The 24,099-nt window shown below is 42.4% G+C and overlaps 1 protein-coding gene across 1 annotated transcript in view; it reads right to left on the bottom strand.

The window, feature by feature from the left end:
- Window positions 1-24,099, bottom strand: part of ACE2 (angiotensin I converting enzyme 2) — an 81,422-nt gene that overhangs the window by 35,985 nt on the left and 21,338 nt on the right. The window contains exons 4-10 of the mRNA XM_029284675.1: window positions 19,358-19,501; window positions 5,954-6,066; window positions 4,542-4,650; window positions 3,746-3,843; window positions 2,736-2,905; window positions 1,921-2,147; window positions 1,369-1,513 (exon numbers count right to left, since the gene is read on the bottom strand). Of these exons, the coding sequence (XP_029140508.1) occupies window positions 1,369-1,513; window positions 1,921-2,147; window positions 2,736-2,905; window positions 3,746-3,843; window positions 4,542-4,650; window positions 5,954-6,066; window positions 19,358-19,501 (1,006 nt within the window). The remainder of the gene's footprint in view (window positions 1-1,368; window positions 1,514-1,920; window positions 2,148-2,735; window positions 2,906-3,745; window positions 3,844-4,541; window positions 4,651-5,953; window positions 6,067-19,357; window positions 19,502-24,099) is intronic.

Here is a 24,099-nt window from a genome sequence, read left to right as displayed (position 1 = left end):
GAGCCTTCTCTGTCGGAGCACCCACCCTCTGGAACGAGCTGCCCCCAGAGATCCGGGTGATTCCGGATCTCCCCTCCTTCCGCCGCGCCCTCAAGACTTGGTTGTTTCAGCGGGCAGGACTGGCCTAGGGGTATTTTAAATTGGTTTTAACTAAATTTTAGTAGAAGCGGCCTATTTAAATATTTATTTTTAATCATTTCTTAAATTTTGTATTGTATTGTATTAGTTGTTTTTAAACTGGCTGTAAGCCGCCCTGAGTCCTCCGGGAGAAGGACGGGGTATAAATATAATAAAATTCAAAAATTCAAATTCAAATTTGTCCCCACCTGGAGTAAGACCACCATATCCAAAGTGAAAGATGCTAAAATCCCAGTTCCAGAAAACCCCCAAACCCAAACCACCTGTCAGTCTTGCCAGGGTTCAGTTAAAGTCTGTTGTTCCCCATTCAGACCCCTACAGTTTCCAAACTTTGGGACAAAACATCAATGGCATGGGTTTTTTTGGGGGGGGAGATGTATATTTTAATATTATCAACATAATGATGATAATGATGACCCCCCCACCCAATGGTGACAGCTTATGTTAAATGAGAGTAGAAAGAGTACCAAGCCTTGTGACATAGTATAGTTTCTGACTCTTAATTAACATTAACATTCGTTGGCACCATCCTCATACAAAGGAAAACAACCACATGTTATATGGTATCAAAGGCAGCCAAGAAGTTGAGAGCAAGGACAGATGAATTACCCAAGTCCCACTCCTGCCAGAAATCATCCAAAAGCATGACCAATGCTGTTTTCACTCCATTTCTAGGCCTGAATCCTGATTGAAATGGGTTCAAATAATCCAATTCATCCGGGGTCTCTTGAAGCTGCTGTGCAACCACCTTCTCCACAATCTTCCCTAAGAAAGGGAAGTTAAATACTGGATGAAAATTGTTCACTGTTGTGGGATCAGCAATAGCTTCTTGAGGAGGCGGCAGACCAAAGCCTCAAGGAGTGCCAGAACAACCAGAATTTCTTTCTGGTTGCCAGAATTAACAGAATCAAACAAAGACTCAGTATATCTACTTTATACCTAAAACAGTGCTAAATTTCAGAGCTATCCTCATAAGATATTTGAGACTTCAAGTCATATCTTATTGGTTTTCTATCTCCTTTTTTATTGTTCCCTATAATAAGAGCATTCTATCAGGAAAACATGTTTTGGCAAATGTACCATAAACCTGATAATGAAATAGAGAATAAATGAACTTTCAATAAACTCTCTTTTCATCACTCTTTACTAATAATAAATATTTACTGAGCTAAAACATTTCAGCATTCCGGATATTTTTCATACTTTCCTCTAGTTGTGTCTTTTACTTACTTCATTTCCCACCATTTCTTCATCCATTGTTCTTTGGGGATTTGTCCAGCAAATACCATCCATCGCCATTTCTCTAGCATGTAAGTGAAAGGCATTGTTCCAACAATAGTGAGGGCCTGTTTGAACAGAAAATTGATATCCGTTTCTGGAAAAGAACAAAATTGATTGTAAGGTTTAAATAGAAATTCTGTGTTGTTGAAATTTTAATCCTAAAAATAAAAATTGGCATCATACAAATAATTGTTCACAAAGTTCATACTGTCCCTTATAATTACAAGTAGGAGTTTTACATGTAAAGCAATCTTTTATATATTCTTAAAATCCTACATTAAAAAGGTTTTATTAAAGAAGACCAAAAAAAGTAATAATTTGGTAGAAACTAGCTATTTTTTTCAAATAACTTCCAAAAAAAGCATTGCTAACTACATAATTTCTCTAGGAACCTACTGTCTCATCTTCACCAATTTCTATCAGTGCTCTGTACAATAATAACATTTTTACAATGATAGTTCTTAAACTGGTAATACCTGGCAGAATGCTTTGCCATCTCACCTGTATCTCCTTGAAAGGTAGGTTCTAGTAAGCCAAGGGATTTCAGATACTTTGGAGTAGCTGCAGAAAGTGACATGATCTCCCCAACAGCTTCATGGAATCCTTCATTGGCCCCATTTCTTAGCAGGAAAGGTTGATCAGAATAGGCCATGTCATATTCAATATGGCCCATCTCATGGTGTGCTGTCAGGAAGTTTTCCATGTTTATTTTTGTGCACATCTTAATCCTGCCAATGAATACAATTCAGGTAGAGATTATAACACAATAGATTGAATGGCACTTTTACATGGTTGCTAAAAATAGTATGGTCTTTCATGCACTTAGCTTACGTTTCTAAATTGACCCTATACCCAACTTATGAGGAAGGTGGAGTTCTGGTTTAACGGAGGTGGTATCCTATCATGTTAATTCCCGAGATAAAGGTGAAAGATCATTCCTTCAGTCTTATTATAATAGCAACCCAGAAAAGATAACGGAGAGCCAATCATTAATTATAGGGATTCACCCTCTTATTTGCAACTTTATTGAGTTCAGATCATCATTCAAATGTAATTAGATATATAAATTTACAAACTGGAGTGAACAGATTGTAGATTGTAAAATATTTACCTCATCTATATTCCCAGTAGTGTTCTGGTATATATGGCTCTGATATGTTGATTTTATCATGCAATAGATTTTATTGCTAAATATATCCAGATTATGAAATTGGACAACTTTGCTGCTTGCTGTTATATCTGGAATTACCACTTTGTTCTTTTACTTACAGAATGGATGTAAACTCTGTGACTGAGCAGAAATAAGCGTTTGATACCTGTAGTCTTTTTTCCCCATATCCCAAGCTGTGGGGTGGCAAACAACTTTTCTTCCATCTTTAGGTTCCTCAAGCATTGAATTTTTCCAGAAATTCTCAGTCATATTGAAGAGACCGATTGAGATGAAAAAATGTTCAGCAGCTTTAAATATTGAGTTTACAGTCCATTTCTGAAAAGATTGATTTTTACATGAACTAACAGTTGTTGCCCAACAAACCCCACACCCAAGTTACTGTGGGTCCCTTATGTTTAGCTATAGAGGTAGTCATGAAGGAAGTAAGACACTGAGATGTCTTCTGCCATTGTTGGGTGATCCAGGAGGTCAATCAACTTCCAAAGAAACTTGGATTAGACATAGGCAAGCCTCAACTCAGCAGCCTCTCCTGTAGCCTGTTCTTAAAAATATATAAAATGGTCTCCCTATTGTTCATTCAATAGATAGTGTACTTCTCTATCCATCTGTTCTTTATCATTCATTTAGATTTCTTAGTTCACATTAAGATAGAACAAAGTCCAACAATTTCCCTTTTTCCCTCCCAGAAAATGACAGGGAAGGGTTATTCAATTAAATAAATGAATAAAATAACAATCTGGAAATACTGATACTTATTTGGGAAATCCATGTCTTTTCTAGAAATCAGTCAAAGTGGTAAGCCCACGATTGCAGAGCATAAAGAAACCAAAATATAAGGAAACGGAGATTCAGAGGCCCTCAAAAATATCTTATTCTATCAGTTCTTAAAATGTAAAGGTCTATTACTCTTCTATAAATCTTGAAGTCCTCCAAGCCTGCTGATACTGCTATCTTAAGTGGTGCTATTTTGGTGGTATATGCAATAGTACAGTATTAAGAGATTTAAGTGTTAGATTTATTTAGTCTTGACTGGTTTTTATAATTAAACAGTTTGGAGAGGACAGGGTTAAAAAACTCAGTATAAAATAATGTGTACAAATTATACCAAAAGAATTATTGCTCATTTAGTCAACTGCCTATATTTGTGTGCCTTACCTTCTCCTCCATAGCAGAAGACACTTCAATGCTTGTTTTATTTGGATAGGGCACCATTAAAGGATATAAATTTGTCCAAAATCTTCCCCACATGTCACCTTTAACAGAAAAAAAATTAGAATTACATATAAAAGCAAAATGCAGTAGTTTCTGAAAGCAAAACATGCTAGATTTTGTTATTTTAATGAGCCAAGTGCAGATTCTTTTACTGTACTGTATTTTCACACTAAAACAAATTGTAGACAATGCAGATCAGGATTAAAGAACTAAAACCTTTCTATTCCTATTACTAAAATACTAATCTGGATCAGATCCTCATTTAAGAGAAGAACTCTATATGGCATTTATTAACATTTGGTTTGATGATCAGGAACATCAAACAAATAGACCAAAAGCTGAAGATGTACACTGGTTAAGGAACTAAGCTATGACTGTTTTTCATACTTACGACCACTGCAGCATCCCCATGGTCATGTGATTAAAATTCAGACGCTTGGCAACTGACTCATATTTATGACAGTTGCAGTGTCCTGGGATCACGTGATCATCTTTTGTGACCTTTGCACAAGTGAAGTCAATGAGGAAGCCAGATTCACTTAACAACTGTGTTCCTAACTTAATATTTGCAATGATTCAATTAACAACTGTTGCAAGAAAGGTCGTAAAGTGGGGCAAAGCTCACTTAACAACTTAGCAACTGAAATTTTGAGCTCAATTGTCATTGTAAGTCAAGGACTACTTGTATATAAAGTATCTTGGTCCAATAAATGTAGCTATTAAAGTGTTATTTTCATACCAAGTAAATGAGCAGGAATAGCTCCTTTGGGATTAATGAGCTCTGGCCCGTAGCGTTTGTACAGATGGCGCCGTACATAAGCATGTAGATGCTTATACAAAGGCTTTATCTGGAAAAGAAAAACAGAAAGTCATTTAATTAAGGGGAAACCATGATTGTTTTATTAATTCTTCCATTCTGATAATCTTGAAAAAAATATTTTGCTCCTGAATAAATAAAGAAGTTTCTTATTGGGAAATATGGTGACTCGCTCACAATCTTTCAGGACGTGAACTTGTCCCTCTTTGAACTAAATTCTGCTAGTACTGTTATTCCTACTGGTATCATCAGTTACAAACTTTATTATACTGTTAATAAAACAATGGGAAATATGTACTGTAAAAAAAACCAACCTCTGGTATATCTACAGTCTACAAAGATAGTGATAATGGATTTTTTTCCCCGATGGGTGACACCAATGTTAAAATGTCATTTCAGAGTAGTCTGCATCTATCAGGTTGCCTCATTTTCTTATCTCAGCCCATGCTAAAGGGAATGATAAGTACCATGTTTCCGTGAAAATAAGACCAGGTCTTTTTTTTTTTGCCTCCAAAAAAGGAACCAGGTCTTATTTTGGGGGGAATGTCTTTTATACTCACCTCTGGCACTGACAGTCCCACCAAGCCGGTCCACTTCTTCTGTGGCCGAAGGAGCAGCTTCATTCTGCAGCTGCATTCCGGTTTGCATTTTACAGTCAGTCAATTCATAGCTCAGTTCTCAGCATGATGAGGTCTTGCAGAACTGAGCTATGGATTGAATCCATAGCTTGGTTCTCAGCTGCAGTGGTCTTCCGGAAAGGCCTGTGCCTGAGAAATGCAGGCCTGGCTGCAGAAGGTGTGGCAGAAGAAGTGGGCCAGCAAGGAGAGGCCTGGCTGCAAGGTAAGTGGGTGTGGGGCATGTGGGGCAGCTCCACCCTCCCACCCCCACCCTAGCTTGATTTTTAGGTATGTGCCTCACCCCAAAACTAGGGCTTATTTTTGGAGTATATTTGGCCCACTCCCAAAAATCAAGCTAGGGCTTATTTTCAGGGTAGACCTTACTTTCAGGAAAACACAGTAGATGTTCTGTTGCTGGCTGGTAAGATGTTATGCAAAGTGATTCAAACAAAGGCTGGGAAATCTACAATCCATGCTCTTAATGTATTATGGACATTTTAAATAAGGACTGCACCAATAGCCAATTGTTACCATTTTGACAATCACAGCAAATTTTATGCTGGTAGGCTGTTTTCCCAGCTCAAGGACTGGTGAATTTATTTATCAATTATTTATTTATTCATCAACTACCACACCCATATGAGCAGTTTTGTGTATTGCCATAAAAATTGTTTTGCCTCAGTACAGTAAAACAAAACATTTGAAGTCAAATCTTACTTGCATAAATGTGTTTTCCACATCAGTAATCAGCTTTGCACGTTGATATTGATACTCCTGTGGAAGGTCTACTTCATAATTTGCTCTCCAATAATCTCCATAGTCAGCATAGCCTGAAAAACAAATATGTGTCCCTCATCATGACATCAAAGTACATGTCACAGATTCTAGAACTATGCAGTTTCAAATTAACATTAGCCATGCTAAAGTCCTCTGATGAATAATGGTAACTGGCTTTTGTAGAACTTCTAGTCCAATTTCTAGTCCAACATCTGAAAGGGGAAGGCTGATGTCATAAAGAATAATCTACTTTAATATGGACCTCGACTAGACATCCTTAAAATTCTCCAGCTACTATGCCCAATGCTGACAATTCTAGGAGACAATTCTAAATCCACACAACTGCATCCAGGTGGGGCAGATTGAATAATGATTATTTTACCATTTCATTTTTTAATATTATGGGCAGGGGGAACAAATACAGAGAATGAAGCTTTGTTGCTACTAATAATTCATACTTAATGTTATACATCAGTGAAGAATTAAAGAGTAATGGTGGATGGTTAATACCATTATCTTAGAAGCATTTTACCACGTACAAATTCAACAAGCTACAAAAAGAAGGAAAGATTTCCTTCTTCTCTATCAACCTCAGAAAAGGAATATTTTGAATCCTTTGGACTTCTAGAGACAGTTTCAGAAAACTCAGTGGCAGACTATGAATTTGTCAGAATAATGAAATGTGTAAAACTGTATTCTTTATGTACTTGCATGTAACTTCACACATATATAATGTCATAGTTCTGGAAGATTAGAATAGAATAGAATAGAATAGAATAGAATAGAATAGAATAGAATAGAATAGAAGCTGGAAGGGAACTTGGAGGTCTTCTAGTCCAGCCCCCTGCTCGAGCAGAAGAACCTATACCATTTCAGACAAGTAACTGTCAAGTCTCTTCTTAAAAACCTCCAGTGACAGAGCGCCCATGATTTCTGAAGGCAAGCTGTTCCACTGGTTAATTGTCTTCATTGTCCAGGTTGCTTCTCTCTTTGGTCAGTTTCCAACCATTGTTTCTTGTCCTGCCCTCTGGTGCTTTGGAGAATAATTGACCCCCTCTTCTTTGTGGCAGTCCCTCAAATACTGGAATACTACTATCATGTTGCCCCTGTTTCTTCTTTTCTTTAGACTAGCCAAACCCAAGTCCTGCAGCCGTTCTTCATATGTTTTAGTCTCCAGGCCTTTGATCATTTTAGTTGCTCTTCTCTGAACTTTTTCCAAAGTCTCAACATCTTTTCCATAGTATGGTGACCAAAATTGGTTGCAGCATTCCAGGTATGGTCTTACTAGAGTTTTATAAAGTGGTACTAATACTTCACATAATCTTGATTCTATACCTCTGTTTATACAACCCAGGATTGTATTAGCTTTTTTGGCTGCTGCTGCACACTGCTGGCTCATAGTCAAATGATTGTCCACTAGGACTCCAAGGTCCCTCTCAAAATTCATTTTGTTGGGTAGGCCCATTGTTCAGGTTTGTCAAGATCTTTTTGGATCCTGAGTTTATCTTCTGAAGTGTTGGCTATTCCTGCCATTTTAGTGTCATCTGCAAATTTGATGAGTTCTTCTATTTCCTCATCTAAGTCATTTATAAAGATATTAAAGAGTACTGGGCCTAAGACGGAACCTTGTAGTATCCCACTGCTTACTTCTCTCCATGTTGATGTAGTACCATTGAGGACTACTCGCTGAGTACGGTTTGTCAGCCAGCTACAGATCCATCTGGTGGTGATGTTGTCTATCCCACCTTTTTCTAGCTTACTAAGCAGCAGGTTGTGGTCTACTTTGTCAAATGTTTACTGAAATCTAAGTATACTATAGATAGAACCAAATAAATCAGAACTCTGAGGCTAGAGGCTTCCTCAAAGAACATGTTTATTGGATACAAAATATTCGCACAGTCAAAAGTGAAACCAAGTCTAAAAGTCCCTCCAAAGAGTTACACTATTACAAAGTTAAACTTCCCACCACAGTGCTATGCAATCAGGTATGTTCCCCAATAGAATAGTTTGACGGGCTCTCTACACACCGCCCAACCCCCTAGCATAACCGATAAAATGACCTTGGCTCCCATGGGACACAGAATTGTTTAGACTAGCAAAGATCCTCCACACCCCCTGTCATGCCTCCATTGGAGCCTGAATCTGCAGAGGAAAATGAGCTGGAATGGGACCCTATGGAGGTCGAGGGAGAGGTGTCTGTGGCTTCAGAGGAATGTGGGGAAGAGCAGGCAGAGGCAGGCCAGGGCCCTTCAGGAGTGGGACAGGAAGAACAGGAGAGACAGAGTTCAGGCGATGAGCAAGGGCCACCCCCCCACCTGATCCTAGAGCACGGAGAGTGGAGAGAAGGAGAGAACAATGCAGGCAGGCTCAACTACTCAGGAGGAGAGCGTCCCACCCCTCTCCACAAGGCACACTTAGAGACTGAGATTTAAGGAGACGCTGTGGGGAGAGGCTTTTGTCGGGAACAAACGCTGTGTCAACGATCCTACCAGACCCCTGGGTGTTGTCCTTGTGTGTTGTTGCTGATCTTTTGTTCTGTGACTTCTGCTTGGAAACCCGGAAACTCTGACCCTTGGACTGGCTGACAACATTGCTTGGATGTTTATAGATCTCGGACTGTATTTTGGCTTCCTTTTTGAAACTGTTCAGGCAAGCATGTATTCCCACAGATCTTTTAGGTTTATGATCAATGTGTCATTCTTTCTTATCTCCATGACCTTGAGTAAATTCCTCTCCTAAATCAGACTGTATGTGAAACTACTTCCAGCCAGAGGTGTGTGTGTTTTCCTTTGTTTGGAGGCTTGCCAGAAACGAGGGAGCATTTGGGAAAAATTTGGAGCAATTAAAGGGCGGTTTGAATTGCCAGCTGACTGCATTGCCTCTGTGCTGTGCCCTCACACCCCCTCCCATTCACATGCAACCTAGAATGAGCAAGATGGCTGCAGCCAGGTTCATTGTAGAGTTGACAGTTGGACCCCCCCTAAGGAGAAAGGTTAAGGAACCATTGTTCTCCAATGCTCGTCTAAACGTGGTCCCTGATTCGCTGCTCAGGGGTGGTTTTTTCTTAGGGTTTTCCTTTGTGATGGTCGGGGCCTCCACATTACTTCTCGCCAGCATCAGTTTCTTCGCCTGAGCTCTCATGGTTACAGAAGCCACTAATTGTTTTGGAGTCATCAAGGGTTTGATCATGTCAGATTTTATGCTATTATATTGCGGCATCCTTGACAAGGCATCAGCCAAAAAGTCCCCCCCCCAGGATGTACTTAATTGAAAAATCAATCCGATGGAAATGCTGGGACCACCGAGCTTGTTTTGGGGACAATTTTCTTGGGTTTTTTAGCGCTTCAAGATTCTTGTGTTCGGTCCACACCTGAAAGGGGATTTTACTCCCCTCCAGGAAATGTCTCCAAGTGAGCAGAGCCCATTGCACCACATATGCCTCCTTTTCCCACACTGCCCACCTCTCTTCAATTTCAGTGAACTTTTTGGATGTGTACGCACAGGGTTGCAATTTCCCCTCCTGATTCTCTTGGAGCAGCACTGCCCCCACTGCCACATCACTAGCGTCTGCCTGAATGACAAATGGTTCCCCCGGGTCTGTGTGTTTTAACACTGGCTCAGCAGAAAAAAGTCTTTTTAATTTCTCAAAAGCTGCTTGACACTCCATAGTCCATTTCAACGGCTGGCTGGGTTTCGGTTGACTCACCCCTTTTGTTTTTAGTAGGTTTGTGATGGGGAGAGCAATTTGCATGAAAAAGGGAATAAACTGTCTGTAGAAGTTCACGAATCCAAGGAAGCTTTGCAATTGCTTCCTTGTGCGAGGTGTTGCCCATTCCAACACCGCCCGTACCTTCTCTGGATCCATTTCTATTCTCTGGTGGGAAATCCTGTAACCCAATAGTCAATTTTTTCTTTATGGAACTTGCACTTTGAGAGTTTAGCATAGAGGTGTGCTGCACGTAGCTTGTTTAAAACTGCCCTGACTAATTTGACATGCTCCTCCTTCGTCTCTGTGAATATTAGGATGTCATCCAAATACACCAAAAACCCCTTGTACAAGTGCTCTTGGAGAGCCTCATTTATCAGCTGCATGAACACTGTGGGCACCCCTTGTAGCCTGAAAGGCAGGACTCGGAACTGGAAACACCCTAAGGGGCAATTAAACAGCGTTTCCCACTCATCCCCTTCCTTTATCCTAATTCAGTAGTAGTTTTCTCTTAAATTCAGTTTGGAGAATATTTTCCCCTTGAAAAGGTGGGCCATCATGCAGTCAGCCTCCTCACCAGAATTCCCAAATTTTCCACTAGGGTTGGGCTGATTAGGCAGCAGGTGCATCCCAAGTCTATTAATGCTTTTAGGGCTACTTTCTCTTCCATCTCTGGGCTGAACAGTTTTATGGGTCTGGTGAGGGGCACGAGGATCCACTTACTAGGGGCTTGTCATCTGAATCACTGTCGGAGTTTTCTGGCAGTTTCTCCGGTGAGGTCAGAGTTCCCCCTCCCTGTGGTTTGGAGGGCTGGACCTCTATGACTTCAGCACCTCTCATGGAGGTCTCTTGGGTTAAAGGTGGTGGCTTTTGAGTTTTCCCCCCATGACTTGGTCTGCCCTTAAAATTGGCACTTTTGAATGGCACTCGGCTGCTCAATGGCCCTCTTTGCCACATCTGAAACAGGCAGTTGAACACGGGTTCGTGGTCAGGGTCTTTGCTGTCTCCCTTTTCCCTTCTGAGTGGGAGTGTCTCCAGGATCACCCCAGTCACTGCTGGCTATGTGCCAGGTCGATTTCTGCTTCTTCCCCTGGGCGATGGAAGCCTGGTAGAGGTCATCATTCAACCCGTCCTTGAATAGGCCAATCAAGATTTCCTCTGGCCAGTTGAGGCAGCCTACCAAGTCTCAAAACTCCTCGGTGTACTTGGCTACTTGTCGCCTGCCCTGCTTTATAGTCTTGATGTGCTCCCTGGCTATCTGATTGTCTAGGGGGTCCTCGAACCTCTGTCTCAGGGCTGCCATGAACAGGTTAAAATTCCAGAGCTCGGGTACATTAATGTTATGCAGGGACACCATCCACCAGGCAGCTGCACCTTCCAGGGCAAGGGTCATGATCCTGACGTGCCCGCGGTCACCAGAGATGTCTCGACCATATTTGTGCATGTAGCTCAGAAAGTAGGCTAGGAAAAACCCCAATTGCTGGGGCGATCCATCATATTTTACCCTCAGGGCTGGGACTTTGTGGTCAGTTGGGTGAGTCCCCCTCCTTCTGGCTCAGCATACATCTCCTCCAGCTGGGGTGGTATGGGCTGGGACTTTGTGGTCAGTTGGGTGAGTCCCCCTCCTTCTGGCTCAGCATACATCTCCTCCAGCTGGGGTGGTATGGGCTGGGGTGGTGGCCTCAGCTGTCACTCCAGCGACCTCTGAGGTGCTCATAAAAGGGCTGGGATTTACAAACTCACTCTCCCGGATCTCTTCGCCCTTGTTCTGACCCATGGCTACCAAACCCCAGCAGGGATCTGCCTCTTTTTCCTGGAGGTTTTTGAATGCCTCCACTTAAGAAAGCAGTCAGACCATGCTGGCCTCTCACCCTCCTCTTTACTGACATTGAGCGATCTCTCCATCTCACGCTTCCAGGCAGGTTGGTGACTGCCACACTTGAGGGTCACTTTTCTGGCTTTCGTATCCCAGTTGTCCTTCTTCCCCACTCCAATCGACCATCTCAGTTTCTTGCAAGTGTCCACCTCATCAGACGAGCTGGCGGAGTCTGAGCCACTGCTGCTTGGGCAAGCCTTCAGAGGGCCCCCCTCCAAGTGCTCACTTTCTCTCTTCTCACCTCCATGGTTAGACATTATTTTGTATGGTCCCCACAGTAGGAATAGTCCTCCAGGTTGACCACTTTGCAGATCCTGCCTAATGTAAGGACCTGCCTCCCTTTCTCTACCAAGAAAGCAGAACTCTTGAAACTGGCATCATTTCAAAAGGAACTTGTATTGGCAGGTACAGAAAGCAGGAAAGCTAGGCAGGATCAAAGGGCTTCCTACCCAAATCAATAGGTTAAACCCGTAAAGTTATAACCCCACCCCAACAGTCCATCCGGTTGGTTCAAACAGGTTAATCCACAGGTGACATCGGGCTATGGGAAAAACCCGATAAGGCGCCTCTCTCAAGGTTGTTAGGTTTTCTCCGGTTCCTCCCTCCACACTGAGATAAGGCAGATGGCCCTGAGGCATTCCATTCACACCCCATAGAGAATACATCAAAGCAAATAGAGGAAATGTTCTATGTGCACTACAAGCCCCTTACCTCCCCCCCATAGGAAAATGGCAGAACCCAAATAACCTAAACCCAGAGAATATGAATGATTAATAATTAGGGTTCTGACAAGCTATTTTAAATGGAGTAAATCCAGTGCTACTGTGTACTGTATGTTGTATGCCACTTTGGCGAAAGGTAGGAGGTCTGTCCAGTTAGTCTGTTGGTAATTAACATAGCATCTGAGGTATTGTTGTATCATTGCATTCATACATTCTGCCAATCCATTTGTACTTGAATGAAAAGTAGATGAAAATCCCTGGGTAGACCCAATCATTTTTATAAACTCCCTCTGGAATTTTGCAGTAAATTGAACCTCCCTGTCCGATATAATTCTTTTCAGGGTTCCATGGAGTCAATAGATGTGCTTTAAAAATAGCCTGGCTAGTTTTGGGGCAGACCTAAGCCACGAAGAAGCAATGAAATGGGCTTGCTTTGAAAAAAGATCAATGACAGTCCAGATTACTGTGTTTCCCCTGCTCTCAGGCAATTCCACAATAAAATCCATGGCTATCTCCTCCCAGGGTTGGGAAAGATCTGCTTGCTACCTGCTGCAACAGACCAGGAGGTTTACCAGGGCATTTTTTCATAGCTGCATAGGTAACACAGCTTTTTACTTTTAACTTTCAATGTCTTTTTCCATTCCTGGCCACCAAAACTGCCACCACACCAAATGCAAAGTTTTTAGAAAACCAAAATGACCTGCTTACTTGGCATCATGACTATGTTGAAGGGCTTGAATTCTGAGGGAAATTGGAAGGTACAGCTTAGCTCCCTTCCAGGCTAGCCCATCTTGATAGGTTAATAGTGATCTATTGTCCCTGAACCAGGGGTCTGTTTTTAGTTCCTCCTTGAGCTTCTGCATTAAATGACTATCAGGAGTATCAGATTTCCTCTGTGTTTCACCTCTTGTGGTTACTTGAGAGGCTGACTGTGGTAGAGGAATGATGGAATTAATAACTTCCTCCTGGCGACTCTTATATTGGGGCATTCTAGATAAGGCATCTGGCAGAAAGTTTTTTCCCACCAGGGTGGGAAAAATTTTAGAGTAAAATTAAAATGATTAAAATACTGCGCCCACCGAACTTGGCTAGGGGATAACTTTCGAGGGGTGTTTAGTGTCTCTAAATTCTTATGATCAGTCCATACTTCTAAAGACACCTTGCTCCTCTCCAGGAAATGGCACCAAGTTAGTATTGCCTATCTGACCGCAAAAGCCTCCTTCTCCCAAACAGCCTACCTCCTTTCCATGTCTGTGAGCTTTCTTGAAGTATAGGTGCAAGGTTGTAGGTCCCCCCTATTGTCCCTTTGTAGGAGGACAGTGCCCAATGTGACATCACTTGCATCAGCTTGGATGATGAATTGTTCCTCAGGATCAGGGTGTTTTAGAATTGGTTCTGTGGCGAATAGTCTTTTTAATTGCTCAAATGCCACCTGGCTTTCCATGATCCATTGTAAAGGTTGGCAAGGTCATGGCTTCCCCCCCCCCTTTTCCAGTTTTCAATAGCTCAGTAATTGGCATAGCTATTTTCATGAAGTAGGTGATGAACTGCAGGTAAAAGTTTGCGAACCTCCCCCCCCCCCAAAAAAAAATTGAAGCTGCTTATGGGTCCATGGAGGCTGCCATTCTAGCACTGCCTTGACTTTGACAGGGTCCATTTCCACCCCCTCACTAGAGATTTGGTATCTCAGGTAGTCGAAGCACATCTGATGGAATTCGCATTTAGAAAGCTTAACATAGAGTTTAGCATGTTGCACCTTTTTGAGCACTTTGTGAACTAACTTAACATGCTCATCCATGGTCTCAGTGTAGATGAGGATATCATCAAGGTAAACCAAAACTCCCTTATATAGGTGATCATGTAGCAGTAATAAGCCTCCCTTGTCTAGTTTCATGAAGGTCTTCCCTTTAGCTAGGTGGGCTAGCATGTCTTTCTTCAGAGGAAGGGGATACATGTTTTCTACACTGACACCATTTAACTCTTTAAAGTCCATGCACAATCTAAAAGACCCATCTTTCTTTTCTCTGAATAACACTGGGGTGGCCATGCACGACTTAGTGGGCTGGATGAACCCTCTGGCCAGGTTCTTGTCGATGTATTATCTCAGTTCATTCATCTCCCTGGATATCATAGAGGACATTTTGGGCTTTGGGAGTTTGGCATCTGGTAGGATCACAATTGTGCATTCGGTGGCTTGGTGAGGTGGAAGCGTGTCACATTCTTTTTCACTAAAGGCTCCTGCTAAATCATGGTCATGGTCCAACCCTTCCTTGAAGTAGTGGATCAATGATCGCTCTGGTCACTGTCCTAACCGACCAACAACCTTCCAGAACTCCCAAACATATTCTTTTGCCAGATGGCCCTTCTGTTTCAAACAGTGGATCTCTTTTTTTTGTCTGCAGGGCTTGGGATTCATCTTCAAATTGTGCTCTCAATTGCTCCATGAATAAGTTTGCATCCAGCAATTCAGGGGCTCCCGCATCATGAAGGTTGGTCACCCACTCAGCCACGTCTCCCTCTAAGTTGGCCTCCACTGTGTTCACCATCGTGGCATCATTGAGGTACACATAAGCATATCGGTCGAAGTGGGCCCACACTTGATTCAAGAAGAAAGGTAGCTTCTTGAGATCCCCATTGAATGTGGGCTGGATAGGAGGTGGCTCCATAGGCTGTGGGGCCAAGTATACTGGTTGCTGGGCAGATTGTCGATCCTAGAGCCGTGGCCATACCACTCTCCGGAATCCTCTCTGCTGGACCCCTGGGCACATGGGCCAATGCTGCCACTGTGAGCTTGATTGTGACCCAGGGCTTGACATCTCTGGCAACTGGGGAGTAGGAGATGCAATGTGAGCTTTAGCAGCAGGACTGAGGCTCCAGCGAGAGGGTGGAAGCAACAGGTAAGGTTTTGCTTCCCCCCATCAAACAGGTAAGGTTTTGCCTCCCCCTCCATAGAACACATGCACTGTGTGGTAGGAGCCACTTCTTTGACTTCCAGTTGTCAAATTTCTCCTTCAGCTGTTGAACTGAGGGGCTGTGGACTGCCGTCAGATACTTCCACTCCGCAGAGTCATTCTATCCAGTCGACCCTTTCCCCTTCTTAGGCGCTGAGGATGAAGGACAGAATCAGTAAGAGCTCCTCTTCAGCAGTCTTAGGGTGCTTCTGCACTGAAGAGCCGCCTCTGCCTGTGAAAAGTCTGCTAGGAGCATAGTGTCCTCCTGCAGTACCAACTTTCCAGATTTGATTACCTGGGGCTTAGGCTTAGCCCCCGCCAGTAGCACTTCTTTGGTAGCCAAAGCAGCCGCCTGCACTTCAACAGCCAAAACCCCACTGCGATCAGCGATCGATTCATCTTTCTTCTCCATCTCAAAATTTTCACTAAGTCTTTGTTGTCCTCCCAAAGGCAGTGAGTAGGTAGCTGGGGCTCAGCACCCCAGGGAAAACAAAGGTTTTGGGGAGATTTGGTTTAATGTCATGGTTCCGATAGAGCCAAATAAATCAGAAGTTTGAGGCTAGAGGCTTCCTCAAAGAACATGTTTATTGGAAACAAAATATTGGCATGGTCAAAAGTGAAACCGTCTAAAAGTCCCTCCAAAGAGTTACACTATTACAAAGTTAAACTTCCCACCTCAGTGCTGTGCAATCAGCTATGTTCCCCAATAGAATAGTTTGGCAGGCTCTCTAACACACAGCCCAAACCCCTAGTATAACTGATAGAATGACTTTGGTTCCCACCGGACACAGAATTGTTTAGATAGCAAAGATCCTCCACACCCCCTCCCATTCATGTGGCAATCTAGAACGAGCAAGATGGCTGCAGCCAGGTTCATTGTAGAGTTGATATGTAACTTAACATATATGTGTAATATTTACACATATTAATTGGACTTTGAGATTTAATATTTCTGGATTTCCATATTATTTTTGAATGGTATTACATAGAACTGATGAGTGGACAACACAAATGGATTCTCCATGACCTTGTTGAAAGGAAAGAGAACAACTGTTCTTCAATATTAAGAAGATGTATGTTTTTACCATATATTTTTTTAACTCAGTGTATTTTCTATGTATTGTTATTTGTAATTTATGAACAGGTTGTTCCGAGATGTAGATTATGTATGAGCTAATATAATGAAATATGGTATTCATTTACTGAAACTGTTTTATATATATTTGTATACACATACATGCATAAAAAGCCTTATATACATATTTTGTTTTTTTCTTCCTTTTTCTATTGTTTTTTTCTTTTTTTCTGATCTGTTTAATTGACACCCATTGCTTTAGCATTTTATTTACATTTATACTTCCTTTTCTACAGGAGCTCCAGTGCTTCCTCCTTTTATTTTCTTCCTCAAAAATAGCTCCATAAGTTGGCTCACACTGAGTGTAATTGGGATAAAGTCAATCAGTGAACTATAGCTCTATAGGCTAGAAGTTGAGTTTCCCTGCTTCTAGGGCACGCCACACAGTTTTCAATATTTTAAAGATTTTTATTAAATGATAAGCCTGATATAAAAATTAGCTATGAATTATTAATGCAAACAATAAATCCCTTTCCCCACTTTCTCTATTACCATCATAAGATGGATTGTAAGATATTCATTGACCTACTTCCGGTTTGCTCAGGCAGTCATCATGGACGTCCGGGAGGCAAGCTCTGTCTTCCACGTCCAGTTTTGCTTCGCTGGGAGACCCTGGAAAGGGTCAAAAGTTGCCCTGTAGGGGCGATCAGCAAGGAGGGGATCCCTGTGATTGCGGAAGGGTGGCAGCTCTTCTGTTTGATCCAGGGCAACCCTCCAAACCGGTGGACAAAAGACCAGCCATAGAAATATGGCTCGTCACTAGGCTGCAGACAGCCGAAGTCACACTTACCATCAGGCAACTTTAAAGCAGCACGGAAGAGAATGGGTGAGATCTAACTCTCTTAAATCCTAGCTACCTTTGTTTCCTTCATAAGATGTTTAAGTACTTTCCCCCCTGTGGAGAGGGAAGGGAGATTTTACCCCTCCCTCTAAAAACAGCTGCGACTGACTATCCAGGGGAGCTTAAAAGAGTTGCAAGAATAACTTGATCCTAATTGGAATTTTACTTCTTAAAGTTTGTGGACTAAAAGACTTTCTACTCTTACTGAAGATCTGGGTTTTTACTTATAAAAAAAGAAGTAGAACCGAAAGGAATTTAAAAACTTGGGAAAATTTTAAATATAAGGACACCATCTTGTGGCTAAACCTGATATTACAATTTGTTATTGTCTACAATCTGTTATTGTTTAAAAGAGACGTGGCTGAGACACTTATCAGCTCTGTGTGTGTGTGTGTTTGTGTGTGTGTATACACTCTCTGAATTGCAAAGCTTTTAATCTAATACATTACTAAGAGAATATGGAGGAAGATCAGGAACAAATTTTGTCCATGCTGAAAGCAATTTACCAAACTATTCTTACAGCTACTGATGAAATAAGAGGTTGCAGAAAAGAATGGGTGTCAGCCCAGATATACGAACTCAAAATTTGATTACAACTGAAAAATCAACTACACAGAATATAACAGAAAAAGTGGACCAATTAAATACTATGACAGAGGATTCAACTGATCAACAAATACAGTCAATGGAAAACCCAGAAAAGGGACTGACAAATCAGAAGAAACCTGAGGACCAAGAAGAACAACAGACTGAAGAGAAGATAAACAGTTTAAGACAACTACATCAAGATGGAAAAATAGAGAGACAATTTGTTAGTTCTCTCAAAAAAATGGTAATTGGATGGTTTTTTCTACGTCAAACAATATACATAATAACACAGGGAGATCTATTTGATGACTCAAAAGCACAGACATGGAAGACGACTTGGCAAAAAAAGAAAGCTAGACTACGACTGAAGACAATTGGGGTTTTGACTTACTAGTGAGAATTAAAACAGAATATTCTCAAATAGATAAGATGTGTACTTTGAATATTAGAAATTGTTATGAGTTGAGTTAAAGGATACTTTGGTCATTTAAGATTTTGAAATATAAACATTAATAGTTAAATTTTGAATTTTGAATATTGAATATAGGTAATTAAAATATATATAAACTAAAAACTTATTGATGAATGTAACAAATATGTTTTTTTATTTAGTGGTAATAATAAAAATTATTAGCTTAAATATGAAATAGTAGATATGGAGAGAAAAAAGAGGAAATATTAAATGTTGAAATAAGAGACATTTTGGTTATTAAATTTAGATATTTGGAAATTATTAGAAAATAATAATATTATATTGTATTATTAACCAGTTGATGTAAGATCTTGGGATGAATTGTGATAAAGGGAATTGGGGTTATTTAAGACTTGGAAACTATAAATATTAAACATTAAATTTAAATATTAATGGGAAGTTAAAAATTGGGAAAAACTTACCAGGATATTGATTGTCTAAAAGATTGAATGATAAAATGATTAAGATATGTATAAACTAAAAATTATTGATAAATGTTAAAAAGTTATTTGTATTAAATTGATATAATAAGAATTGCATTAATTTAAATGTGAGACAGTAAATACCAAGGGAAAAAGAGAGGAAATACTTAATGTACTAGTTTGTGATCTGTACTAAAGAAATTTGTAGGTTATTGAATTATGAACCAACCCAGCTGCCACTTTGCTTTTCAAATATTTAAATGTAAAATTGGAAAATCAATAAAATTTCATATTAAAAAAGATATTCATTGACCATTTTTTCGCAAACTAGGTATGCTTATGTTAATTATTAGTGCAGAAATTATGCTATTTCAGTGAATTAATATTCCTGAATCCTGCTCCACCATAACATTGACTGTGGACAATGAGGGTTGAGATGCAAAATAAATTGAGGGTGCTGGTTTGGTTTCATAATATTCCACTTTAGCAGCATTTTGCCCAATCAGCCATGTATATTAAAAAAGCAATGCTCATGAAAAAATAGCTGAATAAAATATAGAAGTCTCAAAAATATCATCTTCAAAAGGTGAAAAAAATATTCATGCTGGTAATCTTTGATACTGTGACTTACCCATCAGTCTTGCATATTTATTTTTCAGTTCAACATAACTTTCGTATAAAGGCCTCATCTTCTTGCCAACATCAGCTCTCCAGCCTTCCCAGGCCCACAACCTCTCTGAGTAATTCCAGTTATTTTCCATTATGTGATCCAAACCTGTCACCATAAAATCAGGTTAGTTCCCTTTATTTGTTTGTTTGTTTCCTCATTACCAGAACCAGTCTTATGCTTTAGAGTGACATACAGCAAAGTAAAACAAACCAGAAATAATACAAAAAAAAGTTAGAAATACAAAATAGATGTACACAAATAGAGGCACATCTGTGTGTCAATCATTGGAACTGAAAGCTCATTAAAAAGGGAAGGTTTTCACAATCTTTCTGAATACAAGAAGGGAAGATGCCATTTGACCCACCAGATTAATATATTTCATAAAACGGGCTACCACAAACAATTCTGACTCTTATGACGTTTGGATGGAGAAGGGATTCTTAACAAGCCTGCCTTAGAGGTCTGAATCAGATGGGCAGGAATTGGCCAAGGAGGTGCCTGATATAACTTCTTTAGTCCATGCAAGCTCAAAAGAATATCAGATCATTTTATAGATCATGTTACCTTGCACATGCTGTGGATTCTATTCAATTGACATGTAACTCATCACTAATACAGACAATTTTACATACACACAGATCCAGTGCATGCTCAGCCATGTATCTTTGGGCTGTAATTACTTCATGGTCATGAATTTACAAGCTGCACTAAACTCTCCCCTGGGATATGGATATTGAAGTCACTTAAGATTTTGGGAACTCCTATCCCAGCCTGAGATGCACCCAAGATCTCATGATGAGCCATACTGGATAGCTAAGAAGACTGTACAGGAACAACAACCTGAATTTATACAGTTCCCTGCGTTCCCCCCCCCCCAAAAAAAACGCCGTTGGAATTAGTCACTGTTAGGGCAGTGCTTCTCACAATTGGTAGCATCTCAAGAATTAAAAGTTACCTACTTCCTAAACTTTGGTGTTAACACCTGATCCTGGCCCTGAAATCTGAGAGGACAGACCTGTAATTAGCCTAACCCAGGGGTAGGCAACCCAAAATACTCAAAGAGCCACTTGGACCCATTTCCCACCGAAAACAAAACACAGGGAGCCGCAAAACCCTTTGGATATCTAAAATGAAGATAACACTGCATATATCCTTTTTTATCTTTATTATCTCTCTCTGTCCCTCCCTCCCTCTCCCCCTCCCTCTTTCTGCCCTTGGTCTGCCAGTCTTCTTCCCCCACTCTGTGTGTGTGTGTGTGTGTATGTGTGTGTGTGTGTGTGTGTGTGTGTGTGAGAGAGAGAGAGAGAGAGAGAGAGAGGCACTTGCACTTCCCCCTTTCTCTCTTTCCTCTCCCTCTTTCCTTTCTCTTTCCTCTCCCTCTTTCCTCTCTTTCTTTCCTCTCCCTCTTTCCTCTCCCTCCCTTTCTCTTTCCTCTTTCTTCCTTTCTCCCTTCCTCTTTCTCTTTACTCTTTCCCCCTTTCCTTTCTCCCTTTCTTTCTTTCCTCTTTCCTTTTTCTTTCCTCTCTCCCCCTCTCCCTTTCTCTTTCCTCTCCCTTTCTCTTTTCTCTTTCTCCCTTTCTCTCCTCTTTCTCTTTCCTCTTTCTCCCTTTCTTTCTTTTCTCCCNGCTGTATGTTAGCAATATCTGGAGAGCTACAGTTCATCCGCACCCTCCTGAAAGGCTCTCCCCTCCGTTGCAATGTCACGCTTTGAAAGGCCCCTGACCCTCCTCCGCTTCAGGCCGACTGCGCCCAGCAGGGAGCCTCAGTAGCCGCACGGAAGGGAGGAAGGGAGGAAGAGAGACAGACCATCTCCTCGCAGCTCACTTCCAATCCCAATGTTGTGAATCCTGCTTGGGATTTGGGACTGAGAGGGGGAAGATCCTGGCTCCCAAGCTGCAGGGACTTCCAACCATAGAGCTTGCTTGCCTCTGTTCCCAGCCAGCGCCGCGCGCGCGCAAAACAACAGCAACAAAAAAATGTTGCGGTCGAGACTTGTCCGCCTGCCTGGCTCCCGGGCCTCAGTAGCCAGCCATTTGAAGCGAGCAGCCTCGTCCGTAGAGAGAGAAAAGGAGAGAGTGAGGGTGGATGAGCCGAGTCTGTGGCAGGGATAACAAGGGCTCAGGAGATGCTAGCATGAAGTGCTTTTTACTTACTTTGCCTTGTCCTCCCCCATTGGTTCTTCGCCCAAACAAGTCACCCTCTCTTTCTCTCTCTTTCCTCTGCCCCCCCTCTCTCTCCAGATGAGAAGAGAGAGAGAGAGTGAGAGAACGAAAGGCAGACGGTGCTAAAGGGGCAGGGAGGGGAAGGGAGCAGGAGGCAGTAGAAGGCGCAGAAAGGCACCTGGGACACCACGGACTGGCCCGGGAAAATGCGTGGTGAGCTCGGCTGCCTAGAGAACAGCCCGGGGATGGCCCAGGAAGCGATGCCTCCCTGCTGCCGCCCGGCCCGGCTCGGGGAGACATATGGCTGGGTCGGCTGCCCGGGGAGTGGCCCGGGGACGGTGCAGGAAGCAATGCCCCCCTGCCACCCAGCCCGGCCTGGGGAGATGCGTAGCCGGCTTGCTGGCCTGGGGACGGCCCAGGGAGTGATGCCCCCACCGCCGCCGCCCCAGCGAGGACTGCTGCACTGCCTGAGCAGACACGTGGTCGGCTCGGCGGCCCGGGGACAGCCCAGGAGCGATGACCCCGCCGCCGCCGCCCCAGCCAGGACTGCTGCATGGCCCGGCCCACGGAGACGTATGGCCGTCTGCTGCCTGGGGAATGGCCCGGGAACGGCCCTGGAAGCGATATCCCCAGCCCAGCCCGGGGAGATACGTGGCCGGCTTGGCGACCTGGGGACGGCCCAGGAAGCAATGCCCCCATCGCTGCTGCCACGGCCCCAGCCAGGAATGCTGCTCAGCCTGGCCCGCGGAGATGTGTGGCCGGCTCAGCTGCCCAGGGACGGCCCAGGAAGCAATGCCCTCCTGCTGCCGCCCCAGCCAGGACTGCCGCCCGGCCCGGCCTGGGGAGACGCATAGCCGGCTCGGCGGCCTGGGGACGGCCCAGGGAGCAATGCCCCCGCCGGCCCAGCCGGGAGTGAGGCCTGGGGGGGCAGGAGGAAGGAGGGGGAGGGGGAGGGGGAGGAGGAGGCTCCGGAGCCGCAGGAGAGGGCTCAAAGAGCTGCATGCGGCTCCGGAGCCGCGGGTTGCCGACCCGTGGCCTAACCAGATCCCACTGAAACTTGCTAGGTCTGCACATTTGTTCACCAGCATATTATAAATGGATGCTGTCTTATTTCATACAGATCTGACATTTACTAGTAGCAACTGAAAAGCAAGGATCTCTGGCAGTTTGGCTACATGTCACCAGGTTGGAGCCACTGATTTAGAAGAGGGGCTCTACACTAGGTCCTCTTTGTCCCTCCCCCAGAGAATGAAATATTTTGGGGAATATTAAAAAAGGCAGAATAGAATATTTCCCCGAAGGAGAAATGGAGAAAAAAATCTTAACAAAGCAGAAACCTGAGGAGGCCAATCTTTAGAAATGGAGATTTTGTAATCCAGCCAGAAAAACTGGGGCCACATTATTTATAAGCAAAATGCCTTCAGCCACAGCTCCCACAGAAGGCTGGAGCTGATGGGATTAGAAAAACAAAGACTCCTAAAATCTACATTCCCCACCCAGCTCCAAGGACAGGATATGACCTCCAAGCCACAATGGGAGTCGGGCAACAATAATTTGAATACTAAAAGGGCACACTCAAGGACAGGTCAAAGTACATTTCACAACAGGTATCTCAAACACAAAGCCCCAAAGTATGTATAAAAACCCACCTACTCTCAAATCCATTTTGTCAGCTATCCCAGAACTGCATGCTGTTGTTAGTTCTGCTCATCAATAAACAAGAACCTTCTTTCCTAAGCAGTCAGCCTCCATTTTTTTCTCCCAGCTTGGAACTGGACCTGATTTTCCTATCAACAGTCCTATAATCATACCCCATCTTCTTTTTCTAATTCTAGTATGAGCATTCTTCAGCCTTCCCAACAATCACCCAGAGTGTGATTTAAAATGTGGATTTGCATATAGTATTAGTGGTGGAATCTCAATTGTACAAATACTTCAGAAAAAGAAGCCTCAAATGATGTTTTCATGCTTGTAACATGTGCAATGCTGGTTTAGATAGATCATTGATGAAATGCACAGTTCCGTTCCCTGCATTTGACCCAAAATTGAATATATAAGATACAGCTGATAATCTCTTACTGTATGCATGAATTCTGATCAAATAAATAAATTAGAGGAAAAGACTTCTTAGATTTCCTTTCTTTTTCTATTTTCTCTTAAAATTTCTACATTTAATTGGTTCTGCTTACTACTTATTCTTTCTGCACAATTTGAAAAACACTGCTTATCTAAAAGGGATTAATATAAGTATAATGTGTAAGTCTAGATGTGTGTGTGTGTGTGTGTGTGTGTGTGTGTGTGTGTGTATATATATATATATATATCCAAATTTCTTTCTTTTTTTTCTTTTTTTCTGACAAAGAGTAAAGAATTAAATTGGGAGACTAAGATGGACCATTTCTGGCTTTTTTGCCTTCATCAGTTAGCCATACCCTTTATGGGATTCGAACCTGGGCAGTTATACATACTAGTCAGTGATTTAGTCACTGAGCCACAGGTTCTCTTCCCCTCTTTGCCAGCAGAGTCAAGGGAGTAATTATA

The sequence above is a fragment of the Protobothrops mucrosquamatus genome, unplaced genomic scaffold, assembly GCF_001527695.2.
Source record: "Protobothrops mucrosquamatus isolate PMUCROS unplaced genomic scaffold, P.Mucros_1.0 scaffold816, whole genome shotgun sequence".
NCBI lineage: Eukaryota > Metazoa > Chordata > Lepidosauria > Squamata > Viperidae > Protobothrops > Protobothrops mucrosquamatus.
This window is presented reverse-complemented; position numbering and strand designations above follow the sequence as displayed.